Source organism: Engraulis encrasicolus, chromosome 16, assembly GCF_034702125.1.
Source record: "Engraulis encrasicolus isolate BLACKSEA-1 chromosome 16, IST_EnEncr_1.0, whole genome shotgun sequence".
Classification (NCBI taxonomy): domain Eukaryota; kingdom Metazoa; phylum Chordata; class Actinopteri; order Clupeiformes; family Engraulidae; genus Engraulis; species Engraulis encrasicolus.
In genome coordinates, this window is record NC_085872.1 from 3883431 (window position 1) to 3905007 (window position 21577).

Here is a 21577-nt window from a genome sequence, read left to right on the forward strand (position 1 = left end):
TGAATAAATAATTTAAAAAAGAGCCAAAAGAGCCAGTTTTTTGAACGGCTCTTTGAAAGGAACGAGCCACTAAGATCCGGATCCCGAAAAAGAGCCATACATCCCATCTCTAATTTTGACACCCAGATCATGCTCATATAACAACCAGATCCAAAGTTATGGCTCAAAACAAATACAGGTTTTAGCGATGGCGGCCATCTTGGATTTCGTGTTTTTGAAGTAGATCCCTTTGTTTGCGAGTGTGGAGCCGCTTCTAATTGGAATCAGCATCCCCAAAACCCCCTATATACGAATTTTCGTGCTTTCTTCCGGAAGTGAACATCTTTTCGACATATCCTCTAGACCAGGGGTACTCAATTAAAAGTCCCCGAGGGCCAGCTTTTCAAAATTCCTCCCAATAAAGGGCCGGGCCGGGCCAGGCCGACACGACACCCCCCCCTAACTAAAAATAAATAAATAAATCATGATAAGTCCTTTGTAAGCACAATAGACACGCACTCACACCCACAGCAGATATTTAGTTTCTAGTGACAGGATGGGAGAACATTTCTCTCATAAAGGGCCTGCATTGTGGGGTGAGGTGCCTGCCTTGCTCTCATTGCCACCCACCCTTCAGTATTTTTTTTTAAATGACATAAGATTATCTGTTAGTCTATATTTGCAGACTACGTTCATAAAGATTTATTTCTTAGTGAGAAAACCAATAAGCCTGAAGATAACACTTTTCAAACACATGTTGCTTATTATGACTTTGTTTATGCAGCTCTCACATGCATAATGAGAATCAGAGGCAATAATGGACCCAACACAGAGGACACATAGATAGGAGGCACCTTTGATGCCATGTTGATTAAATGCAAAAGCCAATAATAAATTGTCAAGTTGCTCATAACTTTGTTTGCAGTCTTAAGAGGGTCTTTGCATTCCAAACAAACTATTTGGGGACTGTTTAAAAGTGTGAAAAGTTTATTAAGCAATTCGTTTTTAATAGGCTACCAATAGTTAGCTGCCAGCAGAGTTCAAACACAGTTTGCCTTCATTTGTGTTAGCAACTAGCTACAGCTACTGCTAAACCAATTCGAAGTCCTAACACACTGTTTGCAATCAAATGTGGACCATTACTTTCAAAAACGAAGCATAGAGAACTTTGTGAATAATTTATTTACAGGCTCTGATACAGTCCTTCCCTTGTAGTCTACCTCACAACCTCTAATGCCACCGTCGTAGGTGCTTCTGTCCGGAGCCTGCAGTGACTGACACAAAGAGGGAGAAACTGCCTGAGGGGGCGGGGCACGGCACGCTTCTTCATTGCGTCTGTGGCGCGATTTCAAAATAAGAGCCGACAGCGCGATCGGACCAAAAAAAAAAAAATATATATATTTTTTTTAATTTTTCAAAATTATTCGAGAGCCAAAAATAGATGCCCCGCGAGCCACAAATGGCTCGCGAGCCGCTATTTGAGTATGGGGGCTCTAGACTAAAACCCTATCCAGTGGCTTGATTGTGTTGCTAACTACATGCTCTCATTTCGTGACAATGATGGTGCCGCCTGTCTTGAAATTCACAAATTTTGTCAGCGAGGAAATGGAATTGCTCATTTTTGTTATCGTCACGCATTAAGCATTTCCAGTTTGTTGGAAGCCTGCCTGTTTCATTCACTCTCCTCATTCCTTGTCCCCTTCTCAACCTGGCTTCATTCTTGAGGCTCAACCTCTTGTAAATATCAAAGACTACTTCAATCCTCTGGTATTTGGTGCCATACCTCTCAACCTTGGGGATGATGACGTCTCTGACATAGTCATTGAAAGTTTTAGAAGTGCGTGGAGGAAGAGAATTGATGAGTGCTGAACCATCTATTAATACCATTTCAGATCAGAACAGCTCATTGTCCATTACAGTCTGCGTTTGCAGAATATCTGCTAGTTGTGACTTCTGTCAAGTGTGAAGTCTGCCATCGTCACTCATGGATGCTGGAAAGGACTGGTTTTTATGGCAAAAAAAATCTAGCAGGTCACACGGTCTATTCAAGCAAGAGATAAATAGTCGCGAGAACAAATGTCTGTCATCTCTTAACCCTTTACCTACCAGAATTTTTTTTGAATAGGCCGGAATTCTACCAAGAATTCTAAGAAAAAAAGCTGCATTTTGATATTGATATTTTAAATGTCAAATAACTTGAAAATAAATGTAAAGTGTCAATTACAAGTTACTTTCATACTAAAGTAGAGAAAACACACTTTCAAATGATATATCATTTATGGATAATTAATTGTTCAGTATTCCCATAGAGTGCCTTTCATGTGGATTAAATTATAAAAATGTGATAAAATCCGATATTATCTAGGCCTATCTATCTATATATCTCTATTTTTAGGCCTATCTATCTATCTATCTATCTATCTATCTATCTATCTATCTATCTATCTATCTATCTATCCCTCCGTCCATCCATCCAGGGTCAAAGTTGAACAATGATCATGTGACGACAACAAATGTCGTTCACCCAGAAGTCCTGTTTTCAAGCGGTAGGCCTGGCCTATGGATTATATGTGATAACTGTAATGGACTACACTAGCTAATAATGTTTGCACTAAACCATGCCAAAGACGTGTAAGGATAACCATAGAAGTGTCCGCAATAGCAGACAGGACATGAATGGAGCCCTGGAAGTCCCTGTCCTGGACAGTTGTGTTTGCTATTTAGGACCATGGCAGAACCCATCACAGTTGAACACCATCTCATAAGCCTAATAAAACAACATGGTTGAAAAATAGCCTAAATAGTCATAAACATGTGCTGTTGACCATGAAAATAGATCAAAGAGGGTTGGAAGTTTTCATATTTAGTGTATATTGGTTGTAGAAACAGAATGGTTGTGTTTGTAGCCATTCAGTCTCGGACGGCCGTCATTTGAATTGACGGCAGATTGCCAAGTCGCATAAAGCGGCGCATCTCGTAATAAAATCTAAAATACTGAAAAATAAAATAATATAAACATATAGTTTTTATACTGAAAGCATATCGAGGAGAGTCTGTATAAAAACTATATGTTTATATTATTTTATTTTTCAGTATTTTAGATTTTTGACTACAACTAGCATGAAATGATTCCGGTGGTATTAACCGTTGGAACATGCAACCTTGCGGCTTTACTACCGTATCTGTTCTATTCTTAATGCGCTTCCTGTGAAGTCTGTGTAGAATGACTTGTGTTAATGCACGTGGGAGGAAGATAGCCGACACTCCGCCCACTCAATACTTTTAGCAAATCACGTTCAGCTATTTTGTTCTCATGCATGCAAGGGTATATTAAGTAAGGGTTAACATTCGGCGAGAAGGTCGCTACCGTGGAATAGCAGCACGACAGAGAGAATCTTTAGACCCCGACGCGGAACGAAGGGGTCTTGTTCTCTCTTAAGTGCTGCTATTCCACAAAGCGACCGACTCGCCGAACGTTAACCCGCTTATTATATGGATATACTTCAATGATTCACACATGGCGGGAACATTTCTTTAGGCCTATTTAATGTTAAGTTTATTATAGTTTCTCATGTCAAAAGATTGTTGCTGCGCTAGGCAACAGCTAGGTAGCCAGGACAACAGATGTTGGCTATCACAGCAACTGATTAGAGTCTTGTTGAAAAGTCGCTTTAGCAGTGAAAAGTCTTGTTGCCATTGACAGCGGTCTGATATAGACCAACCCATCCAGACGTGCGAACGTTGGGGACCCCCATTGAAATGAATGGAGCATTCGACCGATGACGTCACACCATATAATAATTTTCGATAACGGACGGATTGGTCTATATCAGACCGCTGTCAATGGCAACAATACTTTTCACTGCTAAAGCGACCTTTCAACAAGACTCTAATCAGCTGCTGTGATAGACAACACCTGACATTAAATAGGCCTAAAGAAATGTCCCCGTCACCTCCGCTCCGCGTCGGGGTCTAAAGGTTCTCTCTGTCGTGCTGCTATTCCACGGTAGCGACCTTCTCGCCGAACGTTAACCCTTACTTTTTATATGGTGTGACGTCATCGGTCGAATGCTCCATTCATTACAATGGGGCTCCCCAACGTTCGCACGTCTGTTATTTTTCGATAACGGACGGGTTGGTCTATAACAGACCGCTGTCAATGGCAACAAGACTTTTCACTGCTAAAGCGACTTTTCAACAAGGCTCTTATCAGCTGCTGTGATAGACAACACCTGTTGTCCTGGCTACCTAGCTGTTGCCTAGCGGTGTTCCACAACGGCACTGTTTAGTTTTGCGCAGCAACAATCTTTTGACATGAAAAACTATAATAAACGTAACATTTAATAGGCCTAAAGAAATGTCCCAGCCATGTGTGAATCATTGAAGTATATGCATATAATAAGCAGGTTAACGTTCGGCGAGTCGGTGGCTTTGTAGAATAGCAGCACTTCCGCTCCGCGTCGGGGTCTAAAGATTCTCTCTGTGGTGCTGCTATTCCACGGTAGCGACCTTCTCGCCCAACGTTAACCCTTACATAACAGACGTGCGAACGCTGGGTAGCCCCATTGAAATGAATGGAGCATTCGACCGATGACGTCACAACATATAATAAAAGCATATTAACCCATTGACGCCGGATGTTGCGTTACGCCACTGATTCTTGAGAAAGTGGCTAAAACATGTCTCTGCAATAAACTGCCAATTCTGTTGAAAATAAACTACATTTTCATGAACAAAATGAATACAGGTAAAGACCCAGGGGTCTGTTACACAAATGTACAGTCGTTTGAAATATTTAAGTGTAATTTTATTACTTTTCGTGGCTATAAAGCTGCCCACACCCTGTAAAAACAGCTGTCCCAAGGACAGACATCATCATTTCAATTGACTTAAAATGTAAAAATCACTGATATTATTGAATAATATCACCATGATGTGAAAGTCCATATTGAAGTGGTTCTGCAGATATGCACATAGTGCGTGTAAAACAATATTTACTATTATTTTCTGATTGCTCAAAGTGTGTCCATCATATTGGTCACCACCGTCAGATTTTTTTAAAAAGACAATAAAATCAGGGATGGACAAGGTCATTGTCATTACTTAGGACCCCTTTTCAAACCTTCAGCTCTACTGAATACTTCACCATCACTGAAGCTCCTGTAAATTTACTAATTTCTCCTCAATTTGTTAATTTGTTTGGACACTGGTACTGTCCCAACCATAAACTGTCAACACCGTCGGGGGTTTTAATAGTATTATGTTACATTAATGTTAATTATATATACTTTTTCAGAAGCGGCATGAAGCCCCTAAGAAACAGAGCGAAAACGAAGTGGCTAATGTGAGCAAAAAATGCACAATATGTAAAAGAGTGTTTTTTTTGTCTCACACCGTCAGATGTCACCACCGTCAGATTTTGTTCCGCTCATCATCTTGTTCCATATTTTACTAAATTGTACTGGTTAATGAAACATTACCAGACATGTTAGTAATAATTGTGAGCCAAACTTATACTCTAGCCTCCACTGAGGTGCATTTGGAGGGTTTTTTGTCACAAAACCTGACGGTGGTGACATCTGATGTAGTTCACAAAAAAGCATGTGTTTTACATGTTTTTGACAAGTTTTAAGAATATGCTTCCAATAAGTATCTACAATTATGTTGAATTGTAAAAGTAATTCACTTAAATACAGTAAACATGTTTTTTTTTTACTTCTAATTCTGTCTGACGCTGGTGACAAAACCAAGAAAGAGGCCATTTTCTGAAAAATGTAAAACATGGGGAGCTTGGCCAATACATTCACTGCACAGCCAAGACCTTAATCTATGATAATACACCTCTATATTTTGGATTTGAACAACTTAAAACCTGTTTATGCCACATTTTCAATAATCTAGGCCCTTCCTACAGTATCTAACAAATGAAGAAAAAACACATGCACAAGCATACTGTGCACACAGAAAAATAAAGTGTTTATGCTAGATGTCATTGACTTGAGAGGGCTATTTATTTTGCTAAATGTAGGTAATAATTAGGTAACTTTCACCACTTTCAGATTACTGTCACCACCGTCAGTTCTTAAGTCACCACCGTAAGAAGGAGTTTTGGACATTTTAAATGAATGTGCTTACAAAATTTTCCTTTGGAGTTGTTGAATTATCAAAGTAATAGCAAATTTAAGCCTACACGAATATTTGTGAAATTACAAAAAAATGTTTGATCTATTTAGGCATTAAGTAAGCATTGTCTGACAGCACATATTTTTAAATTAGAACACATGAAGCAGTATTAAAATAGAATGTAAGTGAATTTTCAACATTTAAAGGCGTATGTGTGAACCAAAAAACACACACAATCACTTAAAAACTCCAGATACATATGCAACCAAATCAATACACTTTTTATTGCTTTTAATTGTGTCTGACGGTGTTGACAAAAAACAAGGTATGATCGGAGAAAAACTTGATTTCTGAAAAAAAATCAAAATGGGGAGATTGGCCTTGTGCATTTCTGAAAAGTTAAGACCTTTGTTTACGAGGATATACCATATTATTTTGTAATTCACTTCGTTTTTTTCTTTCAAGATTACAACCTGTTTTAGCCACTTTCTCAAGAATCAGTGACCTATGACTGACATAGATTGCCATATGTTATCAATCAATCCACATTTCCTACCATACATACATGCCCTTCAATGTGCTAAAGAGTAGAGAAAATAAAATAAATATCATAACTAATAGACATCTCGGGTCTTCATAATCTGCTGTTAACATTATGTTTAAATATGAAAAAAAAGGTATTTATTTGTTGCTCCATACACTCCATCTCTGCCTCATGCAGAAGGCGATGAATATCTCATGACTTGTCCAACAACTTGTCCCCCCCCCCACAGAAGAATGGTGCAGAAAACGCTGGAAAAACCTCCGAGACAACCACAAGAAGGAGCTGAACAAGGAGAAAGACCGTTGCAGGAGTGGCGCCGGGTATAGTGATTATCGGCCCTGGAAATTTTATCAGATAATGGGGTGCCCCTGCTACCCCTGCACTGCCTGCAACCCCAACCCCAACCCAGGAACTGGAGGATGAGGGCAGTTCCACAAGCCTGACCGACCAAACGCCATCCTCACCAGCCCCAGAAGCCACTGCCTCTACCTCCACCTCCACTCCCTCCGCCACCTCCACCTCTACAGGCCGTGTTGCCCGGGTTTCCCGCACCCCCCCAGCTAAGAAGGCTAAAAGCTTCCAAGAGAGGGTGCTAACCGTCCTGGAGGAGGAGGTCAGGTTCCTCACAAGCCTGGCACCCTCCCTGAAGCTCCTGCCATTGAGAAAACGGGCGGAGGTGAAGTTCGCTATACACCGCCTCATCCATGAGGCAGAGTTGGAGGCAATCGATGGAGCGGCTGTATAGAAAAAAATGCACCTTAAAAAATAAAAGACAAAAATTACATTATATTTTGCAATTTCAAAAATGTTAAATTTGTCTTTTATTTACAACAGCTTTTTTCATAGTATGTAAGTTATAGCACCACAGATGCTTACTAGACATCTCTAAAACATGTTTTGCTGTGTCACCTTCATCTTAAAAAGAAAAATCAAGATTCAAGTGTTTTTTTTTGGTTCTGCTTCACTGAATAACTGCTGGCTCGAGGTTAGCACAGGATGGTGTACTAAAAGACCATACCAGTTAAATACTACAGCTAATTTAGCTTTCGCATGAGGTGACAACTAAAGAAACTAAAGAGATGTCTAGTAAACATGTCTAGAAAGCATCAGTTATAGACCCAAACAAATTATTTTCTTGGCTGAAATATTTCACAAGTATGAAATATTTGTAAAATATTTCAAGCCAAGGAATAATTCTGCGTCTCATTGAAGTGATTGTGCAAGTGAAGTGATTGTGCAACTTTGGATATTACTTTTCAGTGACAACTGTGGGTGGCTCTGAAAAGAGCCTTTGGTGAGCTGTGGACTCCTACACATCCCCCTGCCAAGGAACAGCCCCCTCTGCACTGAAGTAGCCTGCGAAGGTCTCCCTCACCCGAATGGCAGCTCTGGCTGCATTGTTGGTGCCAAGCTGGGTCAGATCGTGCAGCACAAGCTCATCCTCACCCTCCTCCATGACGACAGGCCTGGCCCCTGTGTGTCTTCCCGTCACCCGAATGAAATTGTGCAGGATACAGGTGGCCTTTACGCACAGCTCTGCTTTTTCAGGCGACAGGGTGATGGAACGGCGGTACATCCTCCACCTGCTGGCGAGAATGCCAAAGGCACACTCAACGGTCAGCCTGGCACGGCTGAGGCGGTAGTTAAAAACTCTCCTCTCCCTGCTCAGGTGGGTGCCGGGGAAAGGGCGCAGCAGGTTCCGCCGGAGGGGGAAGGCCTCGTCCCCCACAAAAACATGTGGCAGCTTCCCCAGATGTTCCGCTCCGGTGATGACACAGTCACCTGGGAGGTCCAGCTTGCCATCCTTCAGGTCCTCGCCGAATGGGCAGTTGTTCAGTGTGCCACCGTCGCTGTTGCGGCCATAGGCACCCACATCCACCATCCGGAACAAGTACTCTGCGTCAACAACTGCAAGAAGCACGATGGAAAAGGCATTCTTGTAGTTGCGGTACTTGGATCCTGACCTGGGGGGAGCCTGGATGACCACATGCTTGCCGTCGATGGATCCCAAGCAGTTTGGGAAGTTCCACCTCTGCAGGAATCCCTCAGCGATGGCACTCCAGTCCTGCTTGGTCGGCACCGGCATGAACTCCTCCACCAGACAGTCCCAGATGGCCTGGCACACCTCTCCAATGATGTTGGACACCGTGGTCACACCCACCCTGAAGCTGAAGGCGATGGTCTTGTAACAGTCCCCGGTCACCAGGTAACGGAGACAGATACACAGACGCTCCCCCGGCTCGATGGCTGCGCGCATCCTTGTGTTGCGCTTGGCGATGCGCGGTCCCACACGGCTCAACAGGTCGTCAAACTGCTCCTTCGTCATGCGGAAGTATTGGTGAAAGAGCGCCGGGTCTTTACGCAGCTCTTGCACCAGACGGTGGTACTCCCCGAGCTCCAGACGAGCAGCACGGATGGGGTGTACCCAAAACTGTGGGCTACGGCGTCCCCCCTCCAACAGCAGCGCGGCGATGGCAAAGGCTCTCCTTTTCGGATGCATGAGGATACGTGATAACAAGACTATTTTTAAAACCCATATTTATACCAAAACGCGGGTCTCCGAAGGAACGTGAAAATAGCGCGAAGTTATTGCATTGGTCAAATCTCTTCTGTATGATTCTAGAACATCTGTACGCGCAATTCATTGGCTCTATTAAATTAATTTATTCATAACACGAACTGTGATAGACTAGGACAGCAGCATTCAATTCATCCTTTTGGTTAATCGTGACATGGTCTAGAATAAAACAGCACATCATCCGATTGTGTAGCTCTACGGGCAAAAGAAAACAGAACCAGATGCTCGGCATGGAAATGTCATGGGGATTGTAATGCGCGCACAGCTTACAATTTCTGCGTTCATTAAAAAAAAAAAGACATAGGCCTACTTTGCATAAAATCGCTGACGATCAAGATAATATAGCCTACATACGTCATTATTTTGATTAATTGTTTTGCTTTATCGTGCAGACTACTAGTTTAACCACAATTGCGCACTGTATTGTGTGCAATGATTGTGAGCCGAGACAAATGGCATTCAGAATAATGTCCTTCGAGATGGCAAAATTGATGGCACAATTCTTGGTTAACAGGCCAGCCAATGCACAAAGGCGACTTGATATTGTGCGATATATATTATTAAGTTATCACCTCGGATCGTCTTGCAATTCTGGTTTCTTCCCTCTGGCTAATGTGCTAGTTGATGCAAACATTCGCGCTGAAAAGTGGTATCCTCCAAAGGCTCTTTTGAGAGCCACCCACATATTCCACTGAAAAGCAATATCCAATCTCTGTGTACGGAAAGATCAGACATCCCTTCTGGTAAGTGTTCTCTCTTTCTGAAGAAGTTTTGTTTTAATTAGCCGAATAGCTAGAACTAGCTAGTTTGGCTAACTTTCCTGCCGGCTCGAAGTTGCCGCTATCTTGCTGCTATACGTGACATCTCAACCACACTTGCTACTCTCCGTTGGCAACAGCAACATGCTTGTGATATCGCTTCTCCCCAGCGACCACACCCCCGGGCGATATTCCGCGACGCGGATCCCGCCTGCCAGTTTCCCAGTCGGTACTAGGCGGGAGGGAGACACATACAATGGCGGAAGGCAGGGGATTAGAAAACGAAAACAGAAACAGACCAAAGCCGGTGAAAGTTGGATTCTTATTCAACAGGCATATACTGGGTACAAATGACATACAGGCTCTATTTGTCAGGAAGGAAGGCAGCCTTCCCATTGGCTGCAAACTTTATTTCCAACAACTTATGCTTGCATTTCAGGGAACTGTGGACGATCAGCCCAGCCTTCCGCATCGCAGTAAGCCTGTTTCTCATTTGAATTAAGTAGTTCAGTGTATTGCTTTGTAAATGAGCTTGTTGACAATAAGCCCATACGACTTCATTGCGAGCGTCGACGTTGCGCAACGGACGTCAGCGAGAACTTGTTGTCACGATGTGGGTGTTATTAAATACAGCGCATTTAAAGTCGGCCACAAATATGAACGAGACGATGAGCTCGCACCGGTTTGCTCTACTAACACACCACGTGTGAGGAGTGGGGGGACAGGCAGTGAGGAGGAGCTGAAGTGGGGACCTGCGCAAACTTGTGTAGAGGTGTGAGACAAGACCCATATACACACGCGAGTGAGTTGTTGACCAACCAGTTCATGGGCGCGTGACCTCGGAGGCAGTCCGCCGACGAGCGTTGAAGGGGATAAGCAACTGCAGAGGTTGCAAGATCTGACTGCAGCCGCATTCATCCCGCGATAGTTTTACACCATGTGACATGTCACCTCGTCAACGCAACGTCGACGAAATTTCGAAGTTTGACAGGAAATCTAACCGTCATGCAGCATTTTCCACCCAGGGTGCATTGCTGTCTAAATGCGCATACATGCGTTGACACATCTCGATCGCACCTAATGTTTCCTTCTTTGTTGAAAAACCTTTGCAACAATTTTCCATTGCACCTTAAGAGATTATTTATTCAAATCTGATTGGTCTCCAGATGTCTAAGCAGGAGATGGACTGGATGGTAGAAAAAATGACCCGCAGCGTGGGCTTCCTGATTATGGAGGTCATCATGCCTGCGCTGTGGGTCTGCCAAAAGATGGAGACAGCTTTCTTAGGCGCACACGGAGTTGTGTGGCTAAATAACAACCTGCCACGAATGCCAATGTCACTTCCCCTCGACAATGGGATGAAAATGGACGCAGTCAGGTGTTCGAATAATATTGCAGAGGAACTGCTGAAGGTCATCCTGCCTGGGTATGAGGCATGGGTGAGTAGGGCTTTCTTGCTCTCTGGCTGTGAGGACATGGTGGAGCTCCACAGCCAGAGCAGGGCCAACCCAGAGACCCAGAGGCCCCTTAAATGTCTTATAATACAGGCAGCAAAGATGCTGTGGCTGCACAGGAGGAGGATGTATGAAGGGGAGGATGACATCTGGGATCTACTCCGATTCAAAGACTTCAAGGCCACCGTCCTGGGCCACTTCATGAAGGAGGCCATCTGGATGCTAATGGATCTGACTGTTGATTTGCTGCCCAAGGGCAAGAGATCAGCGGCTGCTGACAGGCTGTCCTACCCCAAGGTGCTGTGGAATATTTGTGTTGCAATATGGTTTGTGATTTATTTATTATTCTGATTGGTCTCCAGATGTCTAAGCAGGAGATGGACTGGATGGTAGAAAAAATGACCCGCAGCGTGGGCTTCCTGATTATGGAGGTCATCATGCCTGCGCTGTGGGTCTGTCAAAAGATGGAGACCACTTTCTTAGGCGCACACGGAGTTGTGTGGCTAAATAACAACCTGCCACGAATGCCAATGTCACTTCTCCTCGACAATGGGATGAAAATGGACGCAGTCAGATGTTCCAATAATATTGCCGAGGAACTGCTGAAGGACATCCTGCCTGGGTATGAGGCATGGGTGACTAGGGCTCTCTTGCTCTCTGGCTGTGGTTGTGTGAGGACATGGTGGAGCTCCACAGCCAGAGCAGGGCCAACCCAGAGACCCAGAGGCCCCTTAAATGTCTTATAATACAGGCAGCAAAGAAGCTGTGGCTGCACAGGAGGAGGATGTATGAAGGGGAGGATGACCTCTAATACAGTTGAGGACGATATTATTAGCCTCCCAAACGGTTCATAATGGTCCTTCTCACTGAGAAATCAAGAGAGATGTCTAATTTCAGGAGGGGGGCTAATAATATCGTCCTCAACTGTATGACTGTTGCTGTTGAGCTAACTGGATACCAAGACGTTCAGTGTTTTGCACACGTACTTAACCTTGGGGTCTGCTCGTTTTTCCGACGCTTCAATGTTCCGAACATTTCCCATTGATCCTACAGTACTTAGTCTCAGATACCTTTTTACCAATAAAATGAAACCCTTTGTCCCTACAGTCCAATGTTCCGACCAAAAGCTGCTTTAGATCACCGTCATCTCTGACAGCCTGCGCAGTGGTCATGCAGCTGTCTGTAACGGGTTAGGTTTAGGGAAAGTTTTGGTCAAGGCACAAATTTAAAACTCAGAAACATTGCAATATCCTACTTAGGGTTAGGGTTAGGAATGGTTCTGGGAAGGGCACAATTGTAAAACTCGGAAACATTGCATTAATGACAGGTTATGTTTAGGGGTGGTTTTGGTAAGGGCACAGCTAGACCGACTCAGATGGCATCTATGTGTTTGTAGCAGCGCATGCAGCTGAAGTCTACTTGGCACCGGGAAAAGCAGGACATGCGACCTGGGATAATGACCAACCCCAAACAGCCATTGGTCGGAACATTGCGCTGTCGGAGCAAAGGGTTTAATTTAATTATTTCTAGTTAGTGGGCTGTAGGATCAAGGGAAAATTTTCGGAATATTGACGCGTCGGACCAAAGACGCGTCAGAAAAATGACATGCTACCCTTAACACGCACTGAAAGTGCCAGCTGTTGCTCGGTTGACCGAGAAGGTCCGCAGGATTTCAACTTTTTTTTTTTTTTTTTTTTTACAGAAGCACTGCAACCGCCAGTGCACTGATGAGAAACCAAAGGATGCTTGCACTACCATATCACAAGCTCATCACAGACGTTGCTGTACGGTGGAACTTATGATATGCTTGCCAGGTTCCTGGAGCAGCAGCCTGCTGTCAGTGGTGCCCTCTTATCTCCTGTGGTAGGTTTATATATATAATGTTATATTTTTTGCTGATTGCATAACATTTGTGTATTGAGTGTTATTGTGTGTGTAAGTGTTTTGTTTATGCATCATATGTAGATTAAATTAATAATGTTGTTGACTTTATATTATCTAAAAACGGTGCGTTAACTATTGAGGTCAATATCGCCCGACAATTTTGTTAACGCTATAACGCAGCAGGTTTTTTTTTTTTTTTTGCCTTTTCGTGGCTTTTAAAGCGTCAGCGCGCTTGTTGCTGCTTCCAATGACAGCTGACAGAGAAGAAGAATGCCTAGAAAAGTTGGCAAAACAAAAAAGCAATAGCCTACAGAAGGACGTCAACTTCGGAATGTACATTTTCGGTACACAGTTTTACAGTCCTCCTTGTGCAACTCTCGAGCAGCATGTGGCTCGCCTTTGCAGCTCGCAAGGTTAACTATTGTACGGTCAGCATGAAAAGGTAGTCTACTGTTATGCGGGCCGTCTATCAGCTGTCACGCCACGCGGACTTAGGCTACTAAAGCCCTGATCAGTTCAATAAAGAAGCTTTTGCACACCTCTGTAGTTGGGTATTAAAGTTTGTTGGTGGAATGGACAGGACAGTGTGCGGGATTAAAAAGCGGACCGCAAGATATTACATTCCTCACGCAACATTTTGATTTCTACATGGCGCTGCGCGTGCATAGTAGGCTGCATCAATGGTAGGCTATGATTTCGTGACATCGGCAACCTCGTCAGCATTTAAGATAGTGTTATGTCAACGTTACTGTTTTGAAAGATGTAATTGCTGTCAGTGCCAACAGATTAGGGGTCTTACACACCAGGGCGGTAAAGTGTCGCGGAACGGCCGCGTTTTTTACCGGCGTCGGTGAAAATACATTGAAACATATCTGTCCTTACACACCAACCGGCGGTAGTCGAGCGTCAGCCGGCTCCGCGTCGCGCTGGATTTGGAAAATAGAACTCGAGCGTATTTTTCACGCCGGCGGCCGGCGGCGTCTCATTGAAATGAATGGCAAAGTAGCATGCTAGCTTTGGCTGTGGGGAGGGTTTTGAATAGGACTGGCCGCGCACGCCGACGCTGTCAGTGTGAAAGGCAGAGAAAAACACGCCGGCCAAAACTAAGCAGAAAGACCGCGTTCGTCCCGGGACCGTTCCGTTCCGCCTTGGTATGTTTTGGCCCTTCCGGTAGGGACACATACACGCGAATTTGTGAACTTTGCCATTCATTCCTATGAGAGAGGCGAAGGCACGCGATGGCAAGCGAACAGGAGCGAAGCGACGCAAAATTATTTAAGAAAGTTTAATGTTATGCAAATGAGGAGCGAATTCGCCTGTCGCGGCCCAATCAAATCAACAACATAACTGTCCCATTCCATTTGAGTCGCCGCGATGACCTGATGACGGTTGGATTTCGCCTCTCTTCACTTCGCTTGCTTCGCCTCCTATGTGTCCCTACCGTTAGTTTCTAGTCGCTGAAACACCTTAAATAATAGCGACAGATAAGAGAGAAGGCGGGACCTATCTCACAGACGCATGCCTGCCTGCCTGTTCTTCTTGTAGGCCCATCCAGTGTTGCCAAAAGAAAATCAGCCAAAGTCGCTATGGACTTGCTGAAAAGTCGCTAGATGACGTCATGACATTACGTATGACGTCACAATGTCACGCACGGCGCGCTGATCTACAGAAAACGTGCCCACATGCCTTCGTCCACAGTCACTGCATGAAAAGAGTAATTTGTGGATGAGTTTTGCACCTTAAATTGCCTCATACCTCAAGCCACAGCATTTGCGGCTCCCCCATGCCCCCCTCCCATACCCTTCTTAGGAGAGCCTTTAATATGTAAATGCCAGTGATCAGGTCGGGAGCTGCTACAGTCAATTTCAAGTGGGGTGGGGTGAGGTCAGGTGGGTGGGAGGGAGTGGGGGGTCGGCAGGCCTGTTTCTAGGATTTTGGGGTCCCTAGGCAACGGGATTGTTGGGGGCCCTAGGGCATTTTTTGGCCTTTTACTAAAATGTGTGTGTCTGTGTGTCTGTGTGTATGTTTGTTCACGCTGCCCAGTGGTGTTTTTCAGAATCACTAACCATTAAACCAGGGGTAGGGAACCTATGTCTCGAGGGCCCTTGAGGCCGTTTTATCCGGCCCCTGATATCATTATAATGTTTTGCAACTTCACATGAAATAGGCCTATGACATATTTTGCAGGCCTAAAGGAATCTTAGAAATTACATTTCCAATGCAATTAAGTTAGGCCTATATTCAGGGGACCTAGAAAAGGTGGGGACTGTTTTAAATGTGTCTACCTTTAAAGGTGTCTATATGTCTATATAGGCCTAAAGGTGTCTATATATGCCTAAATTTCATGGGGAAATCCTGATTTGTGTTCATAGTACGGCCCCCGGAGGATTTTATGACCATGGTAGGAATTTGAAGTGGCCCTTCGAATGAAAAAGGTTCCCCACCCCTGCATTAAAGCGATCCTATGCAACTTTGACATAAACACATAGATATAAACAACTTTATAGCGGCCTCTAGTGGTTCTGCCGAAAATGTGCATTGAACTAAATTAGACAGACATTGGCTTCGAGATTATGTGCGAATTAAATTTCGTCGTCTTCTGTAATTAACCAGATTCCCTTCCTTGCATTCAGTTCTCTCCACTTCTAAGGGGCTTTATCTGTGAGATTCCCCCCATTGCTTATGAGTTGGCTGCTTCGTAATTCACTTCACACAACTGCAATCATGTTTGCACTTCCCTCAGATGGATATTATTTGATCCACTTGTTCTCGGCAGATATCCCCGTCTTTATTTCACATTTCCAGTAACTATATAGTACCTGTAGCCTACATTAGAAGAATGAGGAAACAAACGGCTATTTTGTTGTCATAATAACGATTTCGAAGTCGAGGTGACAAGACGCGGTTTTATCTCGTGTGGTGTTGAAAGTGAAAGTGGACATCCATATGCCGACTAGAGATCACGTTTTGTCTCAACATATAACAACATATATTTTTAGCCTCGCTCGACTGATTGTGTCCTTTGACATCAAATAAAATGTGCGACATCAGATTTCAACTCGTATACATTTGTGTATCTTTGTAAACTAAACGAGGTGGCGTGGGTTTTGAGAATGCTAATGCATACATCCCAGTGTAGTGAATGAATGATAAAATCCCCATCTTTTGGCGTTCAGCTCTCTCCGGTTTGAAGCCCTTTTCCAATGTTCACACAAGCGATTTATTTGCCTGTCCAAACCTTTCATCTCAATTATCTCGTGATTTATTTGCAGTCCCATTCGTTGTTTTCACTGCATGCCAGCGTAATATTTTACAATCAGCTAGCCAGTAGCCAGCTTTCAGCAAGCTGCTGCCTTATGTAGACCTCCTTGGCTGCTGCTTAGTTAGCAAACGAAGGAATAGGTCTCGCTCCGCTCATACAGCATAGAAATCTAGACGCCCCTAGCGGCCACAAATTGCACAACAACAAAAGGCGCGGCGCCGCCAGGCAAAACTGCAAGTGCTGTTTCGGAGCAGGAGCACTAGGCGGTGATGGAAATATTGCCATTTTCCCCATTACGGGTCAGTCAAGCAAAATCTTGAGTACCAAGCCATTTCATGACTATGAAAAAGTTGCAAAGTGTTTCTTTAAACCTTTCTACTAGCCACAGCTCTGCTGTCAGTACATTTTATTATGATACTATAAGCTCAGAAATGAAGTTGATCAAACAATGTGATCGGTGCTATAAATATTTAGCCTAAATGAACCGAATAGGCTATCAGAATAGAAAGATCTGAATGATCTTTCTTGGACATAGCCTACATTTTGAAGTGACCCTTTGAATTAAAAAGGTTCCTCACCCCTGCTTTTGAGGAAAAACATCAATGTGCTTGGCCACTCTGGTTTTTAAATTATTCTGAACTAAAGCAAGGATTGTTCAAGGAAGTTCAAAACAGACTGTCTCTGGTTAAATTAGTTCTACACCAAGCCCTTAGGTGGCAGTACAACTAATTCGCACAATGCGAATTCCACACACAAGCCACAAAGAAGCCATCTACCGCGGTCAACAACACCAGAACCACGCGCTGTCTGTGTGGTTTCACTGTTACACGTTTCTTGGCGATATGGGGGAAAGTTCCTCACATACCAACGGAAAATGGCCTTCACATACATGTAAGTAAATTTTACTCAACTGTGGTTTAAAGTTTCAGTACTCAAGAGCGATTGAATAGCTCCTCTGAACACAGATCCGCCATTGCTAAGTTGTAGCACAAGTCCCAACAAATGAATGTGACTACTCTTGTTGCTGCTGTACGCTAGTAAATTCTGATAACTGGCGAGCATCGTAATGACAAAATGCAGTAGTGAAACGGTGAATATGTTAAGTATACTTGTTGATGGTAAATTGTTTGACATTGCTCGTTCTCAATTGCCTTTCCCCTGCCTAAAGATGATTCCCAGTTTGTCGCTCCCAGCGCGGTTCGATCCCCAGTCGGTTCGCTCCCACTAGCCAGACTATCGAGCCCACCGAGCTAGTTATCTTTTTGATGTAGTTTTTTGTTACGTACCCTAAACCTAACCCTAACCTTAACCCTAAATTGCTTGTATGTGGTAGTGTATGATAATACGAGAAATGTAATCGGGTGGGATAGAACGCCTGGGATTGATAGGATCACCTGGGACTACACGTCCGGGAGTGATCTCACTTGGGAGTGACCATCTCCCAGCGCTTAAAATTGACAAAGGCTACCGTTAGCATGCTATTGCGTTAGCTCATCAACTAGATGCTGGGCACTGCTCATTTTTCACGCCTGCCCGGCATTTCGCTGATGAACTAACGCTTAGACGTCTTGCCAATGTATTTTACAGCGGCAAAAATGCATCTAGGCGACGTTGGCAAGATTGGTGTGCCGTCTGGGTATGTTGGTTTTCAGTGCTGGGCAGTAGCGAAGCGACTAGTTTAATTACATTCCCTAGTAGCTTGGTCGTAGCGTCATTACTATGTATCGACTAACGTCCCTGTAGTTAAGAAATAGTTTAGAAATCAATGTGAAATACCCTGGCATTTGCAACAGTAGGCAACCTGTCCTTAAAAAGTATGGGTCCTCAAAACAGCACTTGTTGCACAAATAAGTGTAGCATAGAGCACGCCACCCCGAAATCAATGTGAAATACCCTGGCATTTGCAACAGTAGGCAGCATGTCCTTAAAACGTATGGGTCCTCAAAACAGCACTTGTTGCACAAATAAGTGTAGCTGGCCTCTTCAAGAAATTGAAATTATGCATGGTCACTTTCTCTTATTGTTTCACGTGGAGGTCTACTGACATTGTCTAAATAATGTAGGCTAGTTTATGTCCATGTATTATATTAGGACCCAAGGTTAATGGGTTATTCTATTTACCATGTTTTCACAGGCTGCTGTCTCATAATATGGCGAAGACGAGTCACTTGAAGGCCTAACAGCTCTTATGAGGAGCAGTCTTGCCATAGAAGACTGAAAGAATGTAAGATTAACTTCTTTGTGACCAATATGACTTGCTCATTGATACATTTGCTATGTCAATATGAGATGCATGGCGAAGTATTTAATTTATTTGTCTCTCTTCTAGGAGCTGTAGAAACAACAGGGTGCCTGCTGCAGTATGACGAGGACGCCGTGATCATAGAAGGTCCAGTGTCTTGGCAGGGTGAAATGGCACTGATATCGGTATGTGGTGATATCAGTTAAAATTAATGAATTAATTCTCATATCTGAATAATGTGAACACTGGATTTACCACACACTCACACACACGCTAGTCCTAGATGATATAACCAAGGTTACTTTTACCACAGCTCTGGCACTGCATCAAATTTCTTTTCTTTTTTATAGAACTGGACAGGTCATTTATTCGTTCCCCTTGTTTTTTGCAGTGTCCTGCAGGATGCTATGTCCTGCAATCCTGTGTGCTGTGCTACAGACGTGTGTGGAGGTCAACCCGAAATGGGCACAGTAGAGTGAAAGAGGGTAAGCTTAACCTATAGCCTACGTCAGGGTTGGGGAACCTTTCTCATTCGAATGGCCACTTCAAATTCATCCGAGGGGCCATAAAAGTCCTCCAAGGGCCGTACTATGAACACAAACCAGGATTTTCCCTTTCACTTTAGGCCTATATTGAAGGCAGCCACATTTAAACAAACACAACCTTCTTCAGGTTCCCTGAATATAACTTAATTGTATTGCTAATGTATTTTCTAAGATTCCTTTACAAAATATGTCATATTTCATGTGAAGATGGAATTGCATTAAAATTATATCGGGGGCCGGATAAAACTGCCTCAAGGGTCGCAAACGGCCCTAGAGACATAGGTTCCCCACCCCTGGCCTACATTGTCAATATGACTTGTGCTACTTTATAGATAAGTTGTCAATGCTGTGCATTGCTATGTTTTGATTTATTTTCTTATATCCTACAGATCCTGGCAGGGAGACGGTAGTGTCCTGCAGGATGGTGATGGGCAATCTTACAAGAGACCACAGAAAACTCATATAGTGTAAGATTATCCCTGTTGGGCTCAATATGTCTTGCTTATTGATATATTTGCTATGTCAATATGAGGTGCATGACGAAGTATTTATTTATTTGTTGTTTCTACAGCTCCCAGAAGTGAGACTGAGTGCCTGTTGCAGTATGACGAGGAAGCAGTGACCAGAGACCTTCAGTAGACCCTGCTGGCATGATTGGCGGCTGAAGAACATGAAATCAACAGCAATGTTTATAATATTGTACATGCCTGTATAGTCTGCACTAAAATGCTGTACCTGTACTATTTTTCCTCTTACTTTCATATTTACCACGTATTTACTATGAATTGACAACTTTTACTCAAATCCATTTTTGTATGTGCCCTGACTAAAACTATCCTTAAACCTAACCTGCCAGAGGTGTAATAACAACCTGCTCTTAGCAATGTGGCAGTCTACTTGGATGCAGCGGGGAACATAGAACCCTTTTTTTTTTGAAAAAGCATTGTATGTTTCTGAGTTTTATGAATTGTGCCCTTCCCAAACCTAACCTGTCGTAGGGGCCTATGAAATCAGTTTTAATTTTTCTCAAATTCCGTTTTATTTTTCATCATTCAGTTTTTTTCTGATTATTTTTTTTGCCAAATTGGATTTTTTTTTACATTTTTGAACTTATTCTTCTTATCCCTTTCATTCCCCCCCACACACACAATTTCTTAGTTATTTAGTTCAAACTGGTGGGTGGACAGAGCCAACCATTCATGGTTGAATGCTAGGTAGAGAAAATAAAATAAAAATTACCTACTAGCTTTTTGTAATATCAGCCCTCAAAAATATTCCAGGTAATAAGGTAGCTGTAATGTACATGCGCATATGACGCACCCAACTAGAAGGCGAATTCACTTCTGGTGCATTGAAGTTGTTGGACTCTGGCTGCATCAGGTTTTCTCGAATACGTTTGGCTATATTGCAACGTGCAGCTTAGAGACATTTTTGGTCACGTTATATGTAGGCATTAAATAAATAGCCTCGCAAAGTCCCTACCGTCTACCGTTTCACTCAAACACATGTTTTACAAGACGGCCGTTTTCTTCTGATGGTGACTTGACCCTTTTAGTTGATGCTAACTTTTAGTCACTATGCTCCGTGGCCAACAAAGTTAACAAGACATGATCAAAGCATTGCCTGATCAGTTTTTATTTTACAGCGGTCATGTCTGTTGTAACAAACTCCAAACTCGTGCCTCGCGTCGGAAGATTCCACTGTTAAATAGGCTAAAGTGCAGTGGAGAGCCGCCCGTCTTTTCTGTGTCGCATCGCATTGTCTTGGTAACAGACGGTCAGGACAACGCGTTTATGCCTGACCTCACCTGTTCTACTAGGCAAAATTTGAGTGCTGTTGAGTATTAAGATTTCTTCAATGCTCTGACGGCCAGTGTTAGGACGTGGGAGACAATCGGAAACGCCGCTTGGGAGAGAGATGCGTGTTTGTTTCTGAGTTGTACATTTGTGACCTGAGTAGGCTACTGTATACATCACTGCATATAGAGTATATTGTTTGCAGGGTATGTGTGTTGTTTTAAATTATGTATTTTTATGAAATGTATGGTTCCTGTCTAAGTGTGTGTACATTGTTTGGTGTGATATTAAAAGCGTTTAAAAAATTCATTTTCATTTCATTCATTTTCATTTTATCAATAAATTCACATCAGGCATACCTGCCGACCATTACGCATTTTGTGTAGCAGATACGGATTTTTCTGTCACTTCA

The 21577-nt window shown here is 43.3% G+C and overlaps 2 protein-coding genes and 1 long non-coding RNA gene across 3 annotated transcripts; 2 read left to right on the plus strand and 1 right to left on the minus strand.

Annotated features, from left to right (window-relative positions):
• Positions 1-7955: 7955 nt before the first annotated feature.
• LOC134465945 (uncharacterized) lies at positions 7956-8987 on the minus strand. The gene has a single exon (XM_063219844.1). It carries the CDS (start codon positions 8970-8972, stop codon positions 7956-7958), a length of 1017 nt encoding a protein of 338 aa, XP_063075914.1. The 5' UTR covers positions 8973-8987.
• A 1440-nt stretch (positions 8988-10427) lies between these two features.
• On the plus strand, positions 10428-12040 carry LOC134466228 (uncharacterized). The gene is made up of 2 exons (XM_063220122.1): positions 10428-10458; positions 11149-12040. The coding sequence occupies exon 2, from the start codon at positions 11149-11151 to the stop codon at positions 11785-11787; it is 639 nt and encodes a 212-aa protein (XP_063076192.1). The 5' UTR covers positions 10428-10458; the 3' UTR covers positions 11788-12040.
• A 6082-nt stretch (positions 12041-18122) lies between these two features.
• LOC134466229 (uncharacterized) lies at positions 18123-21355 on the plus strand. Its single transcript, XR_010038245.1, has 4 exons — positions 18123-19009; positions 19216-19309; positions 19759-19836; positions 19941-21355. It is a non-coding gene; the product is annotated as an uncharacterized LOC134466229 (long non-coding RNA).
• The last annotated feature ends 222 nt before the right edge of the window (positions 21356-21577 follow it).